The sequence below is a fragment of the Phascolarctos cinereus genome, unplaced genomic scaffold, assembly GCF_003287225.1.
Source record: "Phascolarctos cinereus isolate Bilbo 61053 unplaced genomic scaffold, phaCin_HiC Scaffold_9;HRSCAF=440, whole genome shotgun sequence".
In the NCBI taxonomy this organism is placed as follows: domain Eukaryota; kingdom Metazoa; phylum Chordata; class Mammalia; order Diprotodontia; family Phascolarctidae; genus Phascolarctos; species Phascolarctos cinereus.
In genome coordinates, this window is record NW_027556402.1 from 203244078 (window position 1) to 203266705 (window position 22628).

At 45.9% G+C, this 22628-nt stretch overlaps 1 protein-coding gene across 1 annotated transcript in view; it reads left to right on the plus strand.

Annotated features, from left to right (window-relative positions):
- EBF4 (EBF family member 4) overlaps positions 1–22628 on the plus strand; it is a 106058-nt gene that overhangs the window by 71933 nt on the left and 11497 nt on the right. Inside the window, 8 exon segments of the mRNA XM_078148632.1 lie at positions 13819–13900; positions 15585–15702; positions 16005–16138; positions 16375–16501; positions 18398–18486; positions 18705–18770; positions 19174–19351; positions 19527–19712. Coding sequence (XP_078004758.1) covers positions 13819–13900; positions 15585–15702; positions 16005–16138; positions 16375–16501; positions 18398–18486; positions 18705–18770; positions 19174–19351; positions 19527–19712 — 980 coding nt within the window.

Consider the following 22628-nt stretch of genomic DNA (forward strand, 5'->3'; position numbering starts at 1 on the left):
TCCAAAACACTTGCTGTCCCTCACAGTGACGAAAACACCACCTGTGCCCCTGAGGTTCAGTTTCTTGTTTGAAACTTCATAGTCTTAGGAATATTTATTGTTCAAAACACATCTGGAAATCTTTTTTGAATTGTCTTTAGACTCTATGGCTCTTTCTATTGAATATCTTTCTAAATCTTCTCTTTTTTTTCTAGCCTAAACATTCCCAATTCTTCAGTTTTTCCTCAATATGATATGGTTTCCAGCCCCTTCACCATTTTGGTTATTCTCTTCTGGATGTGTGCTAGAGGTTATCAGTATTCCACTTTAAATGTGACATAAGATGGACACTTGGAAAGAGGGGCTAAAAAGGTGTCATGCTTTCTGCACTAAAATTGGTCAACTCAAATGTAAATTGTTTCTAAGCAAATTTGGTTGGTCATATTGACATTCAGTGTTAGGCTTTTAATACAACATTTAACGAAAAAAAACCTAAGAGACAGACATATGGAGAGGCAGTATGGATCTTGAAGCCAGGAAGACCTGAGTTCAAGTCCCATCCCTGACATCATATGGCTATGTGACCTGGGCAACTTAACCTCTCAGTGCCCCAGGAGATTCTCTGACTATAAATTGAAGAGGAGGTGCCAACCTGAATTGGTAGAAGGAATTTGTATATCAGTGAAATCACAGGTCCAAGTCCTTCTCCATGCCCCAAACTTCAGATGTGGTCTGACCAGGACAGAGGACAGTAAATCTATTTACCTTCTTTTTTCTGGACACTTGCCTTGTGTCAATGCAGATTTGGAGAAGCCGTTTTGTGCTATATTGGCTCATCTTAGGTGGGCAGTCTGCTAAAATCCCAGGTCAGTTTCACATAAACTAATCACATCCCCTTACCTCCCCCAGTCTGCATTTGTATAGTTGGGGTTTTTTTTAAGCCAAATGCCAGATTTTATATTTATCCTTATGAAATGTAATCATCTTCATTTCATTCCACCATCCCAGCCCGTCTAGCTCTTTCTTATCCTGATTTTGCTAGTCATTGTCTCCCTAGCCCCTCCCCCGCCCCCAGCTTCAAGTCTTCCTCTAATGGGGAGAAGCATGGATTAAGCTGTTGAAGAGAACAAGGGTAGGATGAAACGTGCGGCATTCCACCAATGGCCTCTCTCTGGGGCTGGAAACGGGTTGACATTTATCCATTAGCCAGTCCTCTACTGTTAACTGCCATCAACTTACATATTGCCATCTTGTCCTCATAACTGTCATGAGTAACATTGTCAGATACCCTCCTCATTCGGCAGACGTTGCTTATGTACCCACTATGTGTAAAGCTGTGGGCTAAAATTCAGATTTATTATCTTTGTATCATGCTCCTTCACCCTTTGAGGGGTTTGAGTTTTCTCAACAACCCAAGGTCATTTCAAGCTGAGGCTATTGAATAAGTTGGGCGATCAATCTGGATGATAATTGTTATGGGTAAGAATAAAATAAAGCCACCCAGGAATGACTCTAAAACCAGTCAAGTATAACTAACTCTAATATAGCAAGATTGGCATTCCCAGGGCAGCTAGATGGCACAGTGGATAGAGCACTGGCCCTGGAGTGAGGAGTACCTGAGTTCAAATCCAGCCTCAGACATTACGCTTATTACCTGTGTGACTCTGGGCAAGTCACTTAACCCCAGTTGCCTCGAGCTTCCCCCCTCCAAACAAAAAAAAAGATTGGCATTCTCGTGTGGCTTGTAGATGATTTTTGCAAGTAGTTCCCAGCAAGGCATTCCAAGCTTGATTTGAGTCATGGTAGCATTAGTGGGCAGCCAGGTGGTGCAGTGGGTAGAACCCTAGGCTCAGAGTGAAGAACACCTGAGTTCAAACCTGTCCTCAGACAACTTACTAGTAACCCTGGGCAAGTCACTTAACCCTGTTTGCCTCAGTTTCCTCATCTATCAAAAGAACTAGAGAAGAAAACAGCAAACCACTCCAGTATTTTTGCTAGGAAAACCCCAAATGGGATCATGAAGAGTCAGACATGACTGAAACAACTGAACAACAACAAAGCATTATTGGAATCCACATATAGCCTTCAAAGGGACTACTTTGCTCATTATATATGTACTGTTGTTTTTGCTCAACCTCATTACTTTAGAGTCATACCTCATCCACTGTATGCAGAGAGATTGCATTGTGTGTATACACTTCGTATCTGTAGAAGGGTATGGACACACTGTGGAGTTGTGAATACTCATCTATACAGTGTAAGAAGTATATACACTCTGTAGAGAGTACTTGTAAATTTTACAAGTGGGACATATATATTATATATATATATATATATATATATATGTGGATGTATATACAACACACTCATACATATGCACACTTTGTATACATATATGCATGAAGACTAATAAATAATAAGAAAGATAAACACACAGTGTCAGGCTAGGGATATGCACTCTTTGTGACTGTATATGTATATTATATGTACATACACACATGTGTACATATACATCTTGTATGTTCTTAATTATTTGCATGATACTTCCTCCTTTAGAATGTGAGTTCCTTGAGGGTAGGGACCATGGTTTTTTTTTTTGCCATTCTTTGTATTCCTGGAGTTCAGCTTAATAAATTCTTGGTGAGGATGTTGCTATTGGTGTAAAGATATTCGCTGTCTGGGTGGAGAGTATACTGTGTGCTGGGGTGGTATACCCTATGTCTGGAACATAATACACTGGGAAAGGATGTTAGACGTCATTTGGTCCTCATTTTAATAATAAGGAAAGTAAAGCCCAGAGATGTTAAGTGACTTGCCCAAAGTTACACAGAGAGAAAGCAGCTGAGCTGGGATTTGAACTCAGATCTTCTGGCTCCAAGTCCATTACTCTTTCATGAATTTATTTAATCAATATTGGTTACGTGTGTACTTTGTATACTTCAAAAGACCCAGTTATGCTTTCCTCTTCTCCTGGCCCTTCTGGTAGTTGGACTCCTCCTTGTGCCAATTCCATGTCTAGGAATCTTGGTGGTAGTCAGATAGTGCAGTGGATAGAATGCTAGGCCTGCAGTCAGGAAGACCTGAGTTCAAATCCGGCCTCAGACACTTGCTAGGTAAATGACCTTGAGCAAATAGCATCACTTCTCTCAGCTTCAGTTTCCTTAGCTGTAAAATGGGTATAACAATAGCACCTACCTCCCAGGGTTGTTGTGAGATTCAAATGAGATAATATTTGTAAAATGCTTAGTATATTGTCTGGCATATAGTAGGTACTTAATAAATGCTTGTTTCCTTTCTTCCTTTTCCACATGACAGCCTTTCAAATACTTGAATACAGCTTGATCCCCACTTAACTTTCTTCAACTTGTCTTCAAATGACATAATCTCTCATCCTTTTATCATCATGGTCCCTTTTCTCTTGAGAGGCTCTGTCTTGTCAATATCCTTCCTAGAACTAAACATAGTAGTCCAGAAGTTGTCTGGCTTCTGCAGATTCCATCAATGCTATTACTGCCTATTTCTTGCCTATCCATTTTGTTCTCTGCGATGCCACATCGTTGACTCAGTTTGCCCTTGCAGTCTACTAAAATCTCCTGATGCTTGGCATACCAACTGTCCTCTAGCCATCGCCCCTCCATCCTGAATTTGGGAAGTTGATTTTTTGAACTCAGGTGTAGGACTTTACTTGAGCTGTACTCAGATTCATCCTATCGCATTCAGTGTTCTAGCCTAGGAAGATTTTTTTGGATCCTGGTGATGTCATCCAATGGGTCCGTGTATTCCTCCTTGCTTCATGATATCTGTAAATTTTATCAGCATACCACCTGTGCCTTCGTCTGAGGTAGTGACAAAAATTTTGATCAGCATAGGGTCAGAGGTAATGGACGTTTGGGGTCAGGTCTGGATCTTGGAATCAGGAAGACCTTAATTCAAGGCTGATTCTGGCATAAACTCACTCTGTGACCCTGAGCAAATCTCTAATCTCCCGGCTGCCTAGGCAAGTCTCCAAGACCATAATTGTAGAGTAGGTGCATTGGTAGACAGAGTTTCTTCTTCCCTATACCAATTTTTTTTTAAAGGGATAGGGTCAAAGACTAGTCTTGGGTACATTTCACTAGAAGCCTCCTGCCAAATTGATATCTACCATTCATGACTCTACCTGGGATCGCATTATTCACCTAGCTTCAGATTATCTAGCCTGTATCTCTGTATCTGGCCCACAAGCATTAGGTGAGGCATTCTGCTAAATCCTTTGCTGAAATGTAGGCTTATTTCGTCTATAGTATTTTCTTGATCTTCCAGTCTTATTGCTCAGTCAGAAAAGGAAATGAGATTAATCTTTAATGACTTGATTTTGATAAAGGCTCTTTACAAACTTTCAGAGCTGGAAATAACCTTAGAGATAATTAAGGACAACCCACACCTGAACAGGTATCTCTTCTAGAACATATAGAACCAATGCTTACCCAGCTTCTACCCAAAAACCTCTAGTAATGGCCAGCTCATTACCTGACAAAACAGCCTATTTCACTTGGGGTGGCTCTAATTGTTGTCCTTATGTTTAGTTGGCATCTGCCTCTTTGCAGCTTCTACTTACTGTCCCCATCGTTATAGACTGATGTCACAAACCAAAAGAATGTAAGCCTCTTGAGGTTAGGGTATTTTTTTTCAGTGTTGTCCTTACATCCTTAGCACTTAGCACAGTGTTTAAAGTAGCAGACACTTAATAAATGATTGGTTGAATCTAGTTGAATGAAGGAACAGAAATAGTTCTTTTCACCAGCTCTGCCTGTAGCCCAAAACAATACATTTTCAGAGCAGCCCTAACTTCTCTGTGGCCTAGGAGGTGACAGTGCTTCCCTTTCTAAGGATTCACAAATTATTCCCCTCCCCTTCTGATTTTGCTGGTGAGTGGCCTATGGTTTAAAGACTCCATGTCTTTTCCTTTTGTGGGGGAAATTTGTGACATTTGCTCATTTCCAGCCTTGGGACAGTTCCCCCGTTCTCCAGTCTTCTTCAAAGACCCCTGGCAGCAGGTTGGCAATCACATCAACCAAGTGTTTGTCCAGACCTGACACCCTGAACTTATTCAAAGTAACTAGGTGCTATCTTATCCTTTCTTCACTTGTTTTGGGCTTCGATATCCTAGTAATCAGCTTTGTTCAGTCCTCCCCAATGTGAAGATCATTCTCTTTGGGAGAGAAAATAGAAGCAAAAATAGTCAAGTAAGGGGACCACTAGGTGGTGCAGTAGATAGAGCACTGACCCTAGAATCAGGAGGACCTGAGTTCAAATCTGGCCTCAGACACTTGACACTTACTAGCCGTGTGACCCTGGGCAAGTCATTAACTTAAGTCACCCCAGTAAGTCATTAAGTCACTCCATTGCCTAGCCAAAAAAAAAAAAAAAAAGAAACCAAAAATAGTCAAGTAATCTTGCTTTCTCCTGAATGTCTGTTGCCATTGTCTCTTCTACTCCAAGCTTTGGTATCCAAGTATGTAGACCCCCTTAGGTCTTCCTCTTGATCTTAGAATAGTTGGTCAGTCAATAAACATTTATCAAGCATCTACTATGTTGCAGGCACTGTGCTGAGTACTGGGGATACAAATACAAAAAGAGACGGTTTCTGCCCTCAAAGAACTTAGAATCTAATGGGGGGAGGGGAGACAACACAGAAAAGGAAGCTGAAAATTGAGGGACTGACGGCCAGGGAAGGTACCTGACACAGGGATATGGTGGCAAAGTCAAAGGAGTCTCAAAAACTTGCAGCCAGGTGAGAAACGAGATCTTTTGAGCTGAGTTCTCTCCTTAGATGGAGGGTTAGCGTCCATGGCCCCACCTTCCAATCAGAGAGTCCCAAGGCTGATAGGCTCTTGCAGGATGATGAGGTTTCCCAATAATGACCTTCCTGGGACATGATAGAAAAGTCCGAGCAGACCCAAAGCCATGCAGCCGGGTGAGAAATGAGGAGGATCTCAGCATAGCTGCAGGAACCTTGTTGTCATCTTAGCATTCATCACCAGTCTTGGGTCATGCTGAGTTTTACAGTTCCTGATGCTATTCTTATAAGATCATGCTATTCTTGCATACATGACTTTTAAAAATCTCAATTGGCAGATGAGTTCCTTGTGCATTCATGCTGGACTCAGAGAGCCTCCCTTTGTCCTTTTTTTTTGTAATCCGAATCTTTTGTGGTTGTGTCATTAGAATTTCATTCCACCATTATTGGTTCCTTCTTCCTCTGTAAAGTTTTAGGCCTATTCTATCTTTCTTTAAAATTTACTCTTCCCAAAGTGAGATTTACTCTGGGGCCTCGTCACTCTAGAATATCCTACTATCTACCCCTGCAACCCGCTCACATTGGAATATCTTTTGCAATTTCCACCCCCTTCTCCCATTGGTGAGTTCCTTCTGGAGCTTCTGTTTTGTGAAAGGGCCCAGGCTGATCTGCCTTTATTCTTCTGGCCCTATTCTTGAATTCCTGGATTTCAAACTCATGCCTCCAAACCTTCACTCTTTCAATTTCCTTTTATATGTTGCCTTCCCCACTGAAATGGACTTTCTTCTTGCTTTTTTTTGTATCCCCAGTACTTAGCACAATGCCTGGCACATAGTTAGGTACTTAATGAATGCTGTTTTCCCCCCTTCTTTCCAAAAGACTGTTCCTTACTTTCATCTCCTTCACTAACATTAATTCTAAGGTTCCTAGAATTTCCTTTTTAGCATCTAGTTCTTCTTTCTCATCGGTCACAGTTGGGTCAGAATAGCAGTTCCCATTTTCTGTTTCCTTCACCATTTGAAAAATGAAGTTATAGTCAAAATAAGTCAAGAATTTATCTACTCCTAGGTTTTTGGAAGTAGAGAGAGTTCTAGCAGATGTTTGGATAGCTCAATCTACCCCTCACTTTCATCACTGATGTATCATACTTCTTTGCCAGATTTTAGATGTGTTTCCTGAACTCCTTATCTATTTCCTCCTTCTGACCAGGAGGTCTCTACCATACTTACACAAGGCTACCATTTATTTTTCTCCTTTCATTCCTTCACCCAAATGCTCCCAACCACACTTCCTCCTCATACTTTCTTGATTTCCTCACAAGTATATCTTCTTGATATTCAATGCTACTCCACTGCTCCTTTTTTAAAAATCTATTTTGTCCTTTTTGAATATGGGATAGCATTTCATCTCTTTGGTCTAATCATGAGTCCCAGCATACCAAGTTGATAAAGTCAAAATTTCCTACTAGCTTTAGGATGTCTAGTTCACTTCCATTTCACTTTTCTAGGTTGAAAGTCCCTTCTTGCTTGTCTGATTCCCTCAGAATGAGGGAATGGTATTTTCTGCCCCAGAATACCCCTACCCAAAACCCATAATGGAATCAGACTTACAGATTTGCTGAGAGTAAGCCAGGAATTACAGTTATTTAATATGTGATGTATTATATAATGAGTTGGTTCTGATGTGCTCAGGTTGGCCAACATTCTCATGTAAACTTGGGACCTACCCTTCCATGAATATATCATTGTGAAGCCTGGGCACCTATTTAGAGCACATAGAGTACTCTGGTAGTAAGACATACATTAAGGAACACATGTGGCCAAGGCAATTTATGCCTCAGGCCCTTCAGGGCTCTAATGCATTTTCTCTTATTTTTATTTCCTCATGCTACTCCTTCATGGGCACAGACAACATCTCTATTGGTCATGTTGCTCAGCTGGGCCTCCTGGGCTCCCAAGTACTGTTCCTCTTGGCAGATCAGCTCCTTATTTTCCAGGCCAATTGTCCCTTGAATCCATAATTGGTTCTCTTCTCTGCATTGGAGTCTTATTCTTCGGGGCTCCCTCCGTTGACAGTCTCCAGAGCTGGCAAGCTAGCTTTTTAAAGGGCACTTGAGTGGGCAATATTTGACTAGCCAATGGAAGGCTTTCCTCCAATTCCATCAGGTAAAACTTCACACTTCATCAAGGTATAACCAAGAGTAGATACTTCATTTAACCCATTAACACCTGCTTTTCTCTTACCTGCCCCTTCTGGATTTCATCCACTGGGCTAGGGAAGTCCATTGATCATCCCTTGTCACAGCTAACTTTTCTCCTCCTACATTTATACGTGGGGAGCCACTGGAGGTTTTTAAGTAGGGAAATGGCATGCTCTTGTATATTAGGGTGATGAATCTGGCAGAAGGAGATTCAGAGACACCAGCTAAGAGGCTATTTGCTTAAGGGTCTGGGTTGTGGTGGTGCCAAAGGAAGTAGAAAGGAGAGACCAGATTCAAGAAAGAGTACCGAACTAGAGTTGATAGGGCTTATGGGCTCATAGAGAGGCTGTGGCATCCAACCCTTTAATTTTACAGATGAAGGAACTGAAGCCCAATGGCTAAGTAACTTATCAAGATCAGACAGGCGATGAGCGTCAGAGTTGGTATTTGAACCCAGGTCCTCTGTTTCTATATCCTATTCCATTTCCACTGTGCTGTCCTACTTCTCTTGGCAATGGATTGGATGGGGGTTGGTAGTGGTGAGGAATAGTGCCATTAACAGGAAAAAGGGAAGTCAGAAGGAAGAGTGAGTGTGTGTTTGGGGAAATTAACGTACTCAGCTTGTCACTGATTGAATTTGAGGTCTTAATAGGCAATTTAGAAGGAGACTTTGTTTTCATGAGCTCCAAACCTGCATCTCAAAATGCCTAGATGCCTCTACCTGGATGCTCTGCCAACACCTCAAACTCGTGATGCTTAGAACCTGCTCATCTTCCTGGTTTCTCTTCCTCTGTGAGAGGTACCCAGAGATACCCATACTCAAAACCTTGGAGTTACCTTTGACTCCTCCCTCTCCCTTGCCTCTTAGCAAGCCTTGTTCACTCTACCTTTGCAACAGCTCCTGTTTCCAATCCCTCTTCTCCACTCCTATCACAACTGGCCCAGGACAGATCCCATTACTACCTTCTAGAGCCATCACAATAGCCTCCTCAAAGCTCTCACTCATGGCTGCTCTCCCCTCTCCCAGCCATTCTTCACCTTCTGCCAGGTTAATATTCCTCATACACAGATCTGATCGTGTCTCTTCCCAACTCAAAACTCTTCATTGGCATCATATTACTTGCTGAGGATCTGTGAAATCTTTATCCTCACATTTAAGGCCCTTTAAAATCTGGTGTTCTGCCATCTTTCCAGCTTTATATCACATTCTTCTCCCCGTACTCTGATCCTCTGCTACATACACAAGAGCGTTTATCCTATGACTATAATCCAAAAAATCAAAGTGACTTTGGGATCATTTAGTCCGCCCCCTCCCTTGTTTCACAGAGAAGGAAACTGAGATCTAGAGAGGTGAAATGATGTCTCCCATTTTCCAACCTCTATGTGTTTGCTCATAATTATCCCTGTGCCTGGAATGCCATCCCTACTGTCTCTCCTTGTTGAATTCCTGCTACTCCTTTAGGTCCTTGCCCAAAGGCTATATCCTTCCTGAAGCCATCCTGTCCCTTGCCCCCAAGCTGTAATATCTTTCTCCCCTAATCCCTGACATAGCATTTGGTGCATACTGCGTATGCTCTTATTGTGCGACATTTTACTCTTATTGTGTAACATTTTGTGGTTGTATCATATCCCTGTAATAGATAGCGCTCAGGAAACTATGGGCCATATCTTCCTCAATCATTGTATTTCTCTCAGCCCCTAACATATTGCTCTCTATATAGTAGTTACACAATAATTGAAGGTGTCCAATAGCCAGTTGAAACAAAGGGCTAGAAACATAGGCCTGGAGCCTGGGAGAGATGTTGGGACTAGTGATATTTTGGGAGTCATTCATATGGAGGTACCAGTTGAAGCTGTGGGAATGGATGAGATCACCAAGAGAGATGTTCTATTTAGGAATATTGTGTATTGTATATGGAGCTGTGTTCAATGTAGGGATATTTCTTTGTCCTAGAAGAGTGAACAAAAAACTGGTCTCAGAACCAAGAAGACCTGAATTCAAATGTTCCTGCTGATACTTAGTGGATGTGTGACACTGGGCAAGTCACAATCTCTTGGGGTTTTAAGCATCTCAGTCTAAGACTATGGGTTGCCAAGAAAATTCCAACCTGCATTGGGAGTTCTTCACCAGGAGTTACTTATCCTAATAAAATCACAGATCCACTTCCAATCCCCTGTATACTATAGGGTTGATATACAGTAGGTGGAGAAGCATACGCTGGTGCCTCACCATTCCTGGTGATTAGACACCTACCTACTTACTATGTGTGGGCCCAGTGCTTGGCCCTGGGTCTTCTGTCACTGAAGGTTTTGAAGTTTTGTTGGGAAGGCAGGACATGGATATAATGAATGAATAATAATAAATACAAGGTGGCAGATGTAAGGTGTCCAATGAGTGACAAAGATTAGAAATGTTTCAAGAGTATAGTGGATAGAACCATCTTTCCCCTCCTTTTACCCCCATTGAAACTGAACCTTAATGGAAGGGTAGGACTAAGGCAGGTACAGGGGACAATGTGAGCAAATATGTGGAAGTAAGAATGTGCATGTCACATTTGTGGCAGAATAATTTGGCCAGATGCAGGAGTAGGGGAGTAATGGGAAATAAGGCTAGAGAAGTAGGAAGGTAGGTAGAGGACAAAAATTGTCAAGGGCCTTTGAAGATAAGTCAAGGAACTTAAGAACTTATTAGGTAGACCTTGAAGGTCTTTGAATGAGTAATTACTTGAGACTGGAAAGGGGCCCCCATTTGGAAGACTATTCCAGTAGACTAGATTCATCCTGATGAAAGCACTAACTAGGGTTATGGCAGGGGGAATAGAAAGGAGTGGATTTAAGAAATTTTTCAGAGACTAAACCACCAGAGCTTGGTGACTGGCTACATGAGGGGTGGGGGGAGATGAAGAGGGAAGAGCCAAAGATGCCTCATTCATTCACTCATTCATTCAACAAACATTTAGTGTGTCCATCAGAGTGGATACAGTCCTCTGAGGAGAGAGAGCTCACTATCTGGGTAGGATCAGGGGACAAGGGGGCATTTGAATAAGGCATTAAGTAAGGAAGAGATTTCAATAGACAGAGATGTGGAGGAGGGAGGCATCTGTTCTAGACATGGGAGAAGACATAAACAAAAGCACTGAAGTGGGAGAGAGAAAAATGGAACAGAAACATAACCAACTGATTCTGTGCCTGAGCCAAAAACATGAAATTGTGGGCTCTCACCCCATCCTAATGGCTTAGTGTGCTTGGGAGAGTAGATGCATATTTTTCACATTTTCTGCATCCCTCAGCTTTGTGCACCCAAGGCATGTACCTCAGTGGCCTTGCTCTTGTTATGGCTCTGGGATGGAGAGTAGGATAGAGAGTAGTCCAGGTTGGCTGAAATGTAGAACCTGGGAAGCGGAGTAGCGGAAGGTAAGGTTGGAAAGGTAGGTTTGAACCAGATTGTGGAAGACCTTTAATTCAACAGGAGCATATCCTTTATCTAGCCAGCAATGGGGAACCATAGAAAATGTTTGAATAAAAGAGTGGCATGATCAGAGTTCTGTATTAGAAAGATTCTTCAGGAAGCAGTATGGCAAATGGATGAGGATGGGTGAATAAAAGAAGGAAAACCAGTTAGGAAGGGATTAGAGTAGTCTAAGTGAGAAGAGTAATAACCAAGATTTTGAGCTTCAGTCAGGGGTTCTTAAAAAAAAAAGGGTCATGGACCCCTTCGTCAGTCTGTTGAAATTTATCAACCCCTTCTCAGAATAATGTTTTTAAATACATAAGATAAAATACATAGAATTACAAAGGAAACGAATTATATTGAAATATAGTTATGAAAATACAAACAAAAGTTCACAGACCCCAAAGTGGGTGACCGGGAGAACAGGTGTACCATTGACAAACAAAGGGTAGAGGAGCTGATTTTGGAAAAAAGAAGAGGAACATGGTTTTAGACTGCTTGACTTTCAGGTAGCACCAGGGCGTCCAGCAGAAATACACATCAGGCTGTTGGAGAAAGGTCAGGGCTGAAGATGTAGATTTCCAAGCTGCATATGTAGATGAAGCCATGGGAGTCAATAAGGTCCCTGAAGAAGAGTGTCTTAAAAGAGCTACAGAAGATTTAGGGCTAAGCTTCTTAATATATTTATAATTAAGGGATGGAATAAGGAAGTAGATACATTAAAAAGGTAGGAGGCTTAGAGCTGGACAGGACCTAAAAGACCATCTAATCTGAGCTTCTTAACCTTTTCTGTCATGGGCCCCTTTGGCAGTCGGGCGAAGCCTATGGACCCTTGCTCAAATTTATCTTCCTAAATGCATAAAATAAAATACACAGAATTGCAATGGAGCAAAATGTAATGAAATAAAGATAGAATATTTTCCCAGTCTAAGTTCATGGACCCCTTGAAATCTATTGATGGATCCCTTGGGAATCAGTGGACCCCAGGTATTAATCTCCTGATCTGGTCTAACCGCCTTATTTTATGGAGAGCCAGGAGAGTCAGGGGAGACTGTACCAAGAGCTGAGGGAGAAGGAGAGTGTGGCCAGTGGTGCAGGACATTGCTGAGAGGCCAAGGAGGATGAGGACTGACAAAGGTCTTTGGATTTGGCCATCAGCCATTGGTGAGCTTGGAGTGAGCATTTGAGCAATATGTTGGGGATGGAGGGAGAGGTGGCTATACCTTCTCATTCTCAGAAGAGTATGCTTTGTGTGCTGAGGGTTATATGTTATGTTAAGGGATGCATTCTGCCCTGGGAGAGGAGATGCACCATCTGGTAAAAACTGTACCGAATGCTAGGGGGATGTGTCTTCTTTGGGTGAGATATAGACTGTATAGACAGTGGTGAAAGCTGTAAACACTAGATGGAGGGTACATGCTGTGGGAGTGGATTTAAGCTGTGAAGATGGCTATAAAACCACAAGGACCTTTCTAATTAATTTCCTTACACTCTGCAGCCCCGCTTTTCCTCGAGCCCCTGCCTCTGCCATCCAGGAACACTGTCCTTCTTTCTGTTCCTCTGTCTCTCCACTCCAAGCATAGTCACTGGCTGTCCCCCCATACCTGGAGTATTCTTCTTCCTTGCTTCTACCTCTTGGCTTCCCTGACTTTCTTCAGGTCCCATCTTCTAAAAGATTTTCCTGATCCCCTTTAATTCTAATGCCTTTCTTCTGTTGATTATATCCAATTTATCCCATCTATATTTTGTACCTGGTTGTTTACATGCTGTCTCTCATTAGACTCTGAGTTTCTTGAGGGCAGGAACCGTTTTTATGTCTCTGTGCACTCAGCACTTAGCCCAGTTCCTGGCACATAGTAGGCACTTAAATACATGTTTAATGACCAGCTGTAGGAGGCAGAGAGAGGTATATGCTCTGTGTGGGGATGTGAGCCCTGGGGATTATGTAATGTAGGGTGTGTACTGTAGGAAAATACAGGCTGTGGTGGGAGAGTGTACTTTGTGCTGGGTGATACCCATTGGGTTATACTGCAGGGGATGTATGCTATGTGGGGATGTGAACACGGAAGGGGGCGTATGCCAGTTATGCTCTGGGTGGGGGGGGGTGGATATTGTATGATGTGTGCTGTGTGGAGCTGTATGCTCTATGTGTGTATGTATGCATCCTGTGTGGGTGGAAGATGCTATGTGTGTATCCTAGGGTGTGTGTGTGTGTGTGTGTGTGTGTGTGTGTGTGTACAAACTGTGTATGAGAATGTGTCCACTGCACCTAGAGGGAGGTCTCACTTCCTGGGGCACATCCCTTTCTGGGAGAGGTGGATCTGTGAACACTGTTCTCTTTTCCCTCTGATCCCTCAAAGCCCATCACCCTGCCCCAGCCCTAAGCCAACCACCTCCTCCTTGTTTCAGGTTTTTCCTCAAGTTTTTCCTTAAATGCAACCAGAACTGCCTGAAGAATGCGGGCAATCCTAGAGACATGAGGCGCTTCCAGGTACCCAACCACTCCGTTCCTGACCCAGCATTTCTTCTTTCCTCCCCCATCACCACCCATGACACCTGATGCAGTGAAGGATGGGGGTTGGGGTAGAGGACTGAAGAGAACAGTGGGAAGGGACCAGAGCAAAGGTGGTTCTGAGGCTGGGGGGGAGGGGGACGGCTTGGGTTCTTGGGAACCCAGAATTTTAAAGTGATCCCAATGCTGGACCCTGTAGGCTCCCAGCCTCCCTGTGCCCTGGGACTGAGCAGCCCAGGCCCTCTAGACACCCTCGCTGCCCCTCTTCCCCCCTGTTCATAGCTTTACATTTCCTAATAGGATTTAGTGATGGAGGCTCCCTCTCATTCCCTAAGCCCTTCCTCCTCTTCCCCAGGACCTCAGAGGTCTGGGAACCTGCCTCTGTCTACCCTGGATTAAGACCTGAATGGACAGGGACTCCCCCACCACCAGGAAAGGGGCCCCTGGGTGGGGTCCTCTCAGCCATTTCTCCAGGTCTCCCCCCCCACTCCCAAGATTCCTAGCCCTGAGGGAGCTCGTGGCCTGTGGAGGTGGAGGGGGGGTGCGAGTGGGGGGTGGAGCAGCTCCTTCTCCCCTGGCTGCTGAGGCCTCATTAGGGCCCCACTTAAGGAGATGATAATTGTGACATTTTTACATGATTAACGACCCAGCTAATTTACATAGCGTGAGGCAGAGAGCAGCTGCCCGGTACCACCCTCCCCCCCAACTCCCACCCCCCAGGGCGCTGAAGAGTTTGGGAGGGGAGCCCAGTTAGTGCCCCCCCCTTTACCTTCCCAAAGGGTGGGGCCTGCCCACAATCCCAGATCCAAAGGGCTCCAGGCCAGCCCTGGTGAAGAGGCTGAGCCCTGAGGCAAAAGTGGGGGGGGTGTAGTGAGAGACCTGACAAGCTAAAGAGGGAGACCAGGGGGCCTAGGTCTTATTTCTCCCTCCTCATTCCTACCTTCCTTTCCTTGGAGCGGGAGCAGGGCTCCTTCTTCCTTCCCCCCTCCCCTGCCTTCTGGGCCCTGATCCCTGTTTGTGGGCCCAGGACCCCTCCCTCAGAATCTCACTTCAGATACCACCTGAGGAGCCCGAGGGAAGTGAAGAGTCACTCTCTGAAGCTGTTGCCCCTGCCCGCTGCACAGAGGACCAGCATACCATTTTTAAAACAGAAGTCCTCTTTCCCAATGACCTGGACTGTTTGAGGTCGTCCAAGACTCAACCACAGCAAAGTCTCTGTTTCTATGGAGAGGGAAGGGAGGAGGAGGATCCCAGCCTTGGGTTCAGGGTTGGCTGCGGGGGGGCAGGGAGCATGAGCGTCCTCACATCCTCTCCTGTTTCCCTTTCATCCTGGTTGGTCACTTTGCCCACAGGACTGAAGGACTGAAGCCTGGGAATATTCCAAACCTAGGGGAGAGAGAGGCGGGAACGGGGTCTCCCTGCCCTCAGACAACACTTGTATTCATGGAGATAACCGGGGTTCAAAGAAGCCAGCTAGAAGGCTGGAGGGCATACGTTGGCATACATTTGGGGTCTGCTTCTCAGCTGGCCTCTTAGCTTGTCATCCTAAGCTCAGTGATCCTGCCCTCTGGGAGTCCCCACTTCCTGCCCAGGCCCTATTCCCATGCCCACAAATGTGGCCTCCCTCCTCCAGCCCTGGCCTGGCCCTGTGTCCCCTATGCAGGTGGTGGTCTCCACGACCGTGAGTGTGGATGGGCACGTGCTTGCTGTGTCTGACAACATGTTTGTTCACAACAACTCCAAGCACGGCCGCCGTGCCCGCCGCCTTGACCCTTCAGAAGGTCAGGATTCTGCCATTTGGCACCCTTCCCTCGGCCAACCATGCCCCCTTCTCCCCTCCCAGGAAAAGCCCGATCCTCCGCTCTTCCAGACCCACTCATCCTTCTTTCTATCACTAGGCCCTGTTTCACCACCTACACTTAGCACCTTCAACCCAACTCCAGGCCCAGTCCTGTCCCCCAGGTGCAACCATCTAGCATACCTTTCCCCTCCCTCCATCCCCCCAGATCATTCCAGCTGGGAGCAGCCTTGCTCTCCCCTTTGCTCATGTTCCCATCCTGACCCCGGTTCCCCTGACCCACAGCAGCCACCCCCTGCATCAAGGCCATCAGCCCCAGCGAGGGCTGGACCACAGGGGGAGCCACTGTCATCGTCATCGGAGACAACTTCTTCGATGGTCTCCAGGTCGTCTTTGGAACCATGCTGGTGTGGAGTGAGGTGTGGGGCTGTGGACAGGAGGTCTGGGGCGAGACAGGACAGGTTGGGACTGAGGGTGGCCACCTGTGTGGCAGTGGGGCAGTCAACAAGACTGATGCTGATTTCGATAAAGACTGAGGGGCACTGGGCCTCGAAACCAGAGTGGGCTCCAGTTTGGGATGGGGCTCCTTGCCTGTCTTTTTCTTCCAGCTCCTCCTCTTCCTCATAGCTAAAGCTGACACCCTCTCTTCTCACAGCTGATCACACCCCACGCCATCCGGGTGCAGACTCCACCGAGGCACATCCCTGGGGTGGTCGAGGTGACCCTGTCCTACAAGTCCAAGCAGTTCTGCAAAGGGGCCCCTGGCCGCTTCGTCTACACGGGTAATGGACTGGGCTGCTTTTACCCTTGCTAAGTGAGGCAGGTGGCATGCCCCCTCTCCCTGGTAAAGCAGGGTGGGTCAGAGGGGAAGGAGTTGCGTGCCGTAGAGAGCCTGCAGTGACCACTCTGAACAATTACAGTTTCAGTCTCATACAACAGTCTGTGATCTTCTCCAAGGAATTCACCCCTTCTGTGTTTTCAGCTGGTCTTGGTGTTACTCATAGCTCTTCAGTTCTCCTGCCCTCCCCCTCCTCAAAAAAAAGCCTTTATTCACTTCCATCCAACAAGAAAGAGTTGTCTCTCCATTTTGAAAGGTTCCTCTGTCTACCATGCTTTGGGCCCATCCTAAGTTCATCTTTCTACTGCAGAATTCCTTAGTCTCTAAGCAAGAGTGAGTTTCATCTCCCTAGTTTTGAGAAAGTCAACATTAAACCATGGTATCCCGACTCCCATGCAGTGCCTAGGCCAGTGCTTGTCCCTGTCCACAGTTGCATTTCTTGAACTGGAGGTCTCTCTTCGTCACCCTCAATGTTCATTTTCACCCTCACTATTCAATCAATGAACAAGCTTTTATTTAATGCTTCCTGTCAGTCAGAAACTGAGCTTAAACAGCTGAGGATTCAAAGAAAAGCAAAAAGCACACAAATCAATCTCCGCCCTTGAGAAACTTACATTCTAATGAGAAAGACACCATGGAAATCAGAAGGTACACACAAGGTATATGCAGAGTAGAAGGAAACCTTAGAGTTCACTTCATCAAAGGAAGAGCTCAGGCTCTTGGCCAAGTCCAGCAGCCTCTATCTTGACCTGTCCTTATCTCTCTCAGTTACCTTTGACAATATTTAGTATCCTCACCTTCAACTTCTGGCACCATAGTTTCTTCATTCTCATTCCTTCTTGCTCTTTTCTCTCCAGTTTCTCACTGTCAGCTTCTCATTCTTAGTGGAAAAATACTGAATTTGGAGTCAGAGGATATGGGTTCAAAGCCATCTCTGCTGCTTACTACCTGTGTGAGGGGTAGGACTGTTAGCCCCAAAGGTCCCTTCCACTCTAGATCAATCATTCTATGAGCCCCCATCTCTGGGCTTATTATTCCCAATCTGCCTCTCCAGAAATCAAGTCAACAGATATTTATTAAGTGCCTTCTGTGTGCATGGGCACTCTGCTGGGTGCTGGAGGAGCAACAAAGTTTATATAAGACACAGTGCCTGCCCGCAAGGAGCCCACAGTCAAATATGGGGATAAGACATCAATAGAGATAGCTATAATATATAACAATCTAGGATGAGTCTATTAAAGAGGCAACCCAAGTTACAATACAAATATTGTACAAAGTTATAATATAAATATTGTTCATAGTTACAATACAAAAATTGTCTTTAAAGAAACTCTTAAGCCTTAGTTGGTGCCAAAAGCTCATCTCAGTTATAGTGTAAATGACAATTTAGTTATGGCCCCTCCAAAAAAGAAAAAGAAACTGTCCCTGCTCTCTCCCTTTTCTCTCACAGTGTGAACCAGGTTACTCCCTGCTGTACTGGAAAGGGAACTAGGGTGGGCAGGGACCCATTCTGCTCAGCTTCTACTGCTTCCTGATGGATTCAGGGTTGGGTAAAAGAGGCATTTTTGGAAAAACATGACCAATCCCTTCAATCCCACTTGGTGGGGATGTCCTGGGACACTTGGCAGGAAGGGAGCACAACACTGATTTCTGAAGCGTGAATACTCTGTACATGTATGAATACACACACTCTGAATATATTCTCCATGTACTGAGCTGCCCCGAGAGTGCTTCATTCAGGAATCTGCACTTCAAGACTGGGAGGAGGGAGGGGACATCTCTCCCTGTCCCTTTAGGGATACTTCTCCCCCACACTGTTCTCCCCCCCACCTCCCCCAAGCTCTCAATGAGCCAACCATCGACTACGGCTTCCAGAGGCTGCAGAAGGTGATACCACGACATCCTGGAGACCCTGAGCGGCTTCCTAAGGTAAAGGATAAGAAGGGCCAGATCAGAAGCAACCTTTAGGGCCTGCAAAGGGGGCAGGGGACAGAGTGGGGCTGGATGGGGGTTGTGTTTGGTACTGGACATAAAAGGAGAAAGAGGGGCCAAGGGCTAGGGAGTGAAGGAGGTGGGGATTCTTCTCTTTGCCCCATGGGATTGTACCTCCCTTGGGCTGATCCTCCCTCCCCCCATCCCATCCCTAGGAAGTGCTATTGAAAAGGGCAGCTGACCTGGTGGAGGCTCTGTATGGGATGCCACATAGTAACCAGGTATTAACCCCACCTAAGGTTTCTAGCTACCTTTCCTTTTCCTCAAGAACCTTCCAACTCCCACGTCCCCCATTGCCCCATTCCCTTCCTTCCCTAGGCTTTCTGACACAGTGGCAAGAGGGCCGGGTTCAAATCCCAGCTCTTCTACTTGCTACCTTGTGACCTTGGGCAGGTGACTTTATGTCCCTGGGCCTCAGTTTCCTCATCTGTAAAATGAGAGGATGAGTCTAGCTGACCTCTAAGGTCCTCTGCAGCTCCCAATTTATCATTTATGTTCCTATTTATCCCTCTCCCAACTTGCTGGTTCCTTGTGTGTCCCTTTCCTCTCCTTCCCTCTTGTCATCCCTCCCAAGGGCTGGTGGGGGTCTAGGGTTGGGGGCCAGCCCTGCCCTTGCCTCCCTAGGATCTCATCATAAAGCGGGCAGCAGACATTGCAGAAGCACTCTACAGTGTCCCACGCACCCCCTCCCAACTTGGCTCCCTGGCCCCAGGCCATCCCCACACAGCCATGATGGGCATCAACTCCTTTGGGAGCCAGCTGGCGGTCAACATTGGAGATTCCACACAAGGGGCTGAACAAGGTGGGTCTGCCCTACCCCATGCTGTTCCCTACACTGCTTACTCTTGCGTCACTGTGTTTCCTTTCCCTCTCTTATCCCCCCCCATCTCCTATACATCCCTCCTCTGCCCATCAATGCCCTGGGTGTGTTCCAAGTCCTCCAGTGGACCCCACCCCGACCTGTTTTCCTTGGCCAGGTTACTCCCGGAATACCAGCAGTGTGTCTCCTCGGGGCTACGTGCCTAGCTCCACCCCCCAGCAGAGCAGCTATAGCAGCATCACATCCAGCATCAACAGCTACGGGGCCACTGGTATGGCTGGCCTTGGGGTACCCAGCTCCCCCAGCTTCCTCAACGGCTCCACTGCAAATTCACCCTATGCTAGTGAGTTGCTATGGTGGGCAGGACTTGGGCATGGGAGGGTGGGTGCTACCAAGGTCTTAGTAAGCACTGCTCCCAGACATCTGCAAAACAAGGGAGTTGAATTCAGTGACCTCCAAGGTTTCCCCTGGCTTGCTATGACTCTCTGCTATGGTGCTGTGTTGGGTGGGATACTTTATCAAGCCAGGGATGAGGAACTGAAGTCCTGGAAGCAATAGAAGGCTAGTTGTTGGGATAAAAGACCCCATCAGTCCACCTTCCTTTCGATGTCACTGGGTAGGGTCTGCCCATCTACTGATAAGTATGTGTATGGGTGATGGGTAGAGGAAGTCAAAGCCTCCAAGAGATTCCCTGGTTCCAAGACCTCTGGAATTTAATGAGTGGAGCTAGTGGGAGCTTCTTCCACACCCTGTTCTCCCAAGTGACCCCCAGGCACAAAGCCCATCTTGGCAGAGAGGAATAGGGCAGGGCCCAGGGTCCCTTGATAGGACTGAAAATGGTCCTTCTTCATCTTCCTAGAATTTCCCCCACCCAGCTCTTCCCAGTGACCCTGTTATTTCCTAAACTATTCCTCCAGTCTACATCAAGGACATATACATATGCACATATACATATATATATATATATATATATATATATATACGCATATACATATATATATATATATATATATATACATATGCACATATACATATATATATATACACACACACATACATACATACAATATACATATATACATACATACCTATATACATATACATACACATATGTATGTGCATATAATATATCCATTTCCCCTTATCTTATGTACATATATATATATGTATGTATGTATATGTGCAATTCCCCCAGTGCCCATCCTAGGAACTCAGAGAAAGGCCACTTTCCACGTCAGAGATGAGTAGTTCAGGATTCAGAAGTATATTCGTTGTCAGCTGCCTCATCACTGAAAACTACTGCCCTGAGCTTGATTGGCAGGAGAAAATAACAGCTTCTGGGCATCTCTGAGCACCAGGGAAGGAGTCGCAGGAGTCACTGCTCCAGGCAGGGCGGCTCTATAACTACACCATCTCCTCTCACGCCCTGCCAGCTATTCTTCCTCTCCAACCTCCCATACCCCCAAGATTCTGTCTTCTGTCCCCTCTGGAGGACTGCAGGTGATCATGTATTACGTATTTCTAGTTCTTTCTGACACAGCACCAAAGATTCCCTCCTCAAAAGCCAATCTCATGCCCCATTCTGGTCCCTAAGGCTCAAACTTTGTCCTCTTCCTCTTTCTCCTGTTTGCCTGTGGCTGCCTCTTTCTTTTTTTCCTTTCTGATCCTTCCCTTCCCCCAGGCCTGCAGGACCTTTCTTCATGTCTTAGTGGCTTTCCTCTTGTCTTGCTGTCTGATCTTTTTCATTAAGGCCCAGAGTTTCCCGGCTCTGTCATCCTGCACACAGCGCCACTGGCCCCTATGTATAGACCATCAGCAGACTTTCCCTCCCTCCCTCCCTCTGTCCCTCCCTCTTTTCCTCATTCTCTTATTTCTCCCCCCCTCCCTCCCTCTTCCCATTCCTCTTCCCCCCTCCCTCTGGTTTTCCCTCTCCTCCTCTCTCTGCTATATTTGTGGGATTCAGCCACCCCTGTTCTCTGCAGCGCACGCCATGTTATGCCTGTTTGTGGATGATGCTTGGATGTCAGGTAATTTTGCATGACCCATTTGCCATCATTAGTGTCCTCCTGCCTTCAGTTCACATTTGCGCTTCTTACTAGAAAGCCTCAGGCCCCCTCTGCCTCTGAGGGCCTCTGGCTTCACTTTCCACCTGCTGGTTCTTGGTAAAGCCCTTCCCACATCTCCATGGACCTGTTCCCAGGCTTTTCACAGTGGCAGGAAAGATGGAAAACTCCCTTTCCGTTTATTTCCACTCTCTGGCTGAGGTCAGAACCACAAGAGGGGAAACATTTTCATTGTGGGCATTCCCAAGCCTCATCTTTCTAACACCCGCACATCTGGGAACTGGTTTAGCCCTGTTTGCTCTGGTACGCACAGGGCCGGAAAACCGCATGGGCTCAGTAAGTGACTGCCCAGAAGGATGATGGCTTAGCATTTCTCCAGCATTTTAAGGTTTATAAAGTACTATCCTCAAAACATGCATTCCCATGAGGTTCTATTATTACCATTTTATGGTGGAAAAAACTAAGGCTCAGAAGTGAACATATTTGCTCAGATTCCTATAACTAGTGAGTGTGGGAGCTGGAATTTGAACACTGGCCTCCTGTCTGCCACTCCAGCCCTCTTATCACAACCCTGAAAAATGGCTCCTCCCATCACTGTCAGGAAGTTCTTCCTGATATCTAGCCTAAATCCATCCTGCTCCGGTTTGAGCTCCTTTCAAGTGACTGAGTGGCTTCTCCTTAGACATGCTGGGGACTCCCATGGATCTAGCTCTGTTACTCTGTCCTGTGCAGAGAGCACCTACCTCTCATCAAATCTTTGTTTTCAGTTCAGCTTTGGCTAACATCCTAAGATCCCCCAGCCTAGACTCCTAGGGGAGCCCCGCTGCCATGTTGCCAAGCCAGGACTTCCTCTCAGAGGGGCATTACTAGGACCAGCTCTGCTAGTGCAGGAGAGATACCCTTGGACCTAAACCCTCCAGGTGTCTGGGATTGATTTCTCAAACTCACCCTCAACAAGTCCCTAATATCACAGGAGAAATGGTCTTCTTGCATGACAGGGAGCCAGATGGCTTCGCTCAGTTTTCACTGGAGACAAGCAACCATGAAACTTCCCATCTGGCTGGCATCCCGATCACTGATATTTAGATCTTACCGTCCCCCTCACCCCCACTCGCCATTAGGCTCCTCATCCATTCATCTTTCTATTGCCTAGCTAGTGTTGCCATCTTGGTCCCCAGCTCATCTTTGCCCTTGGC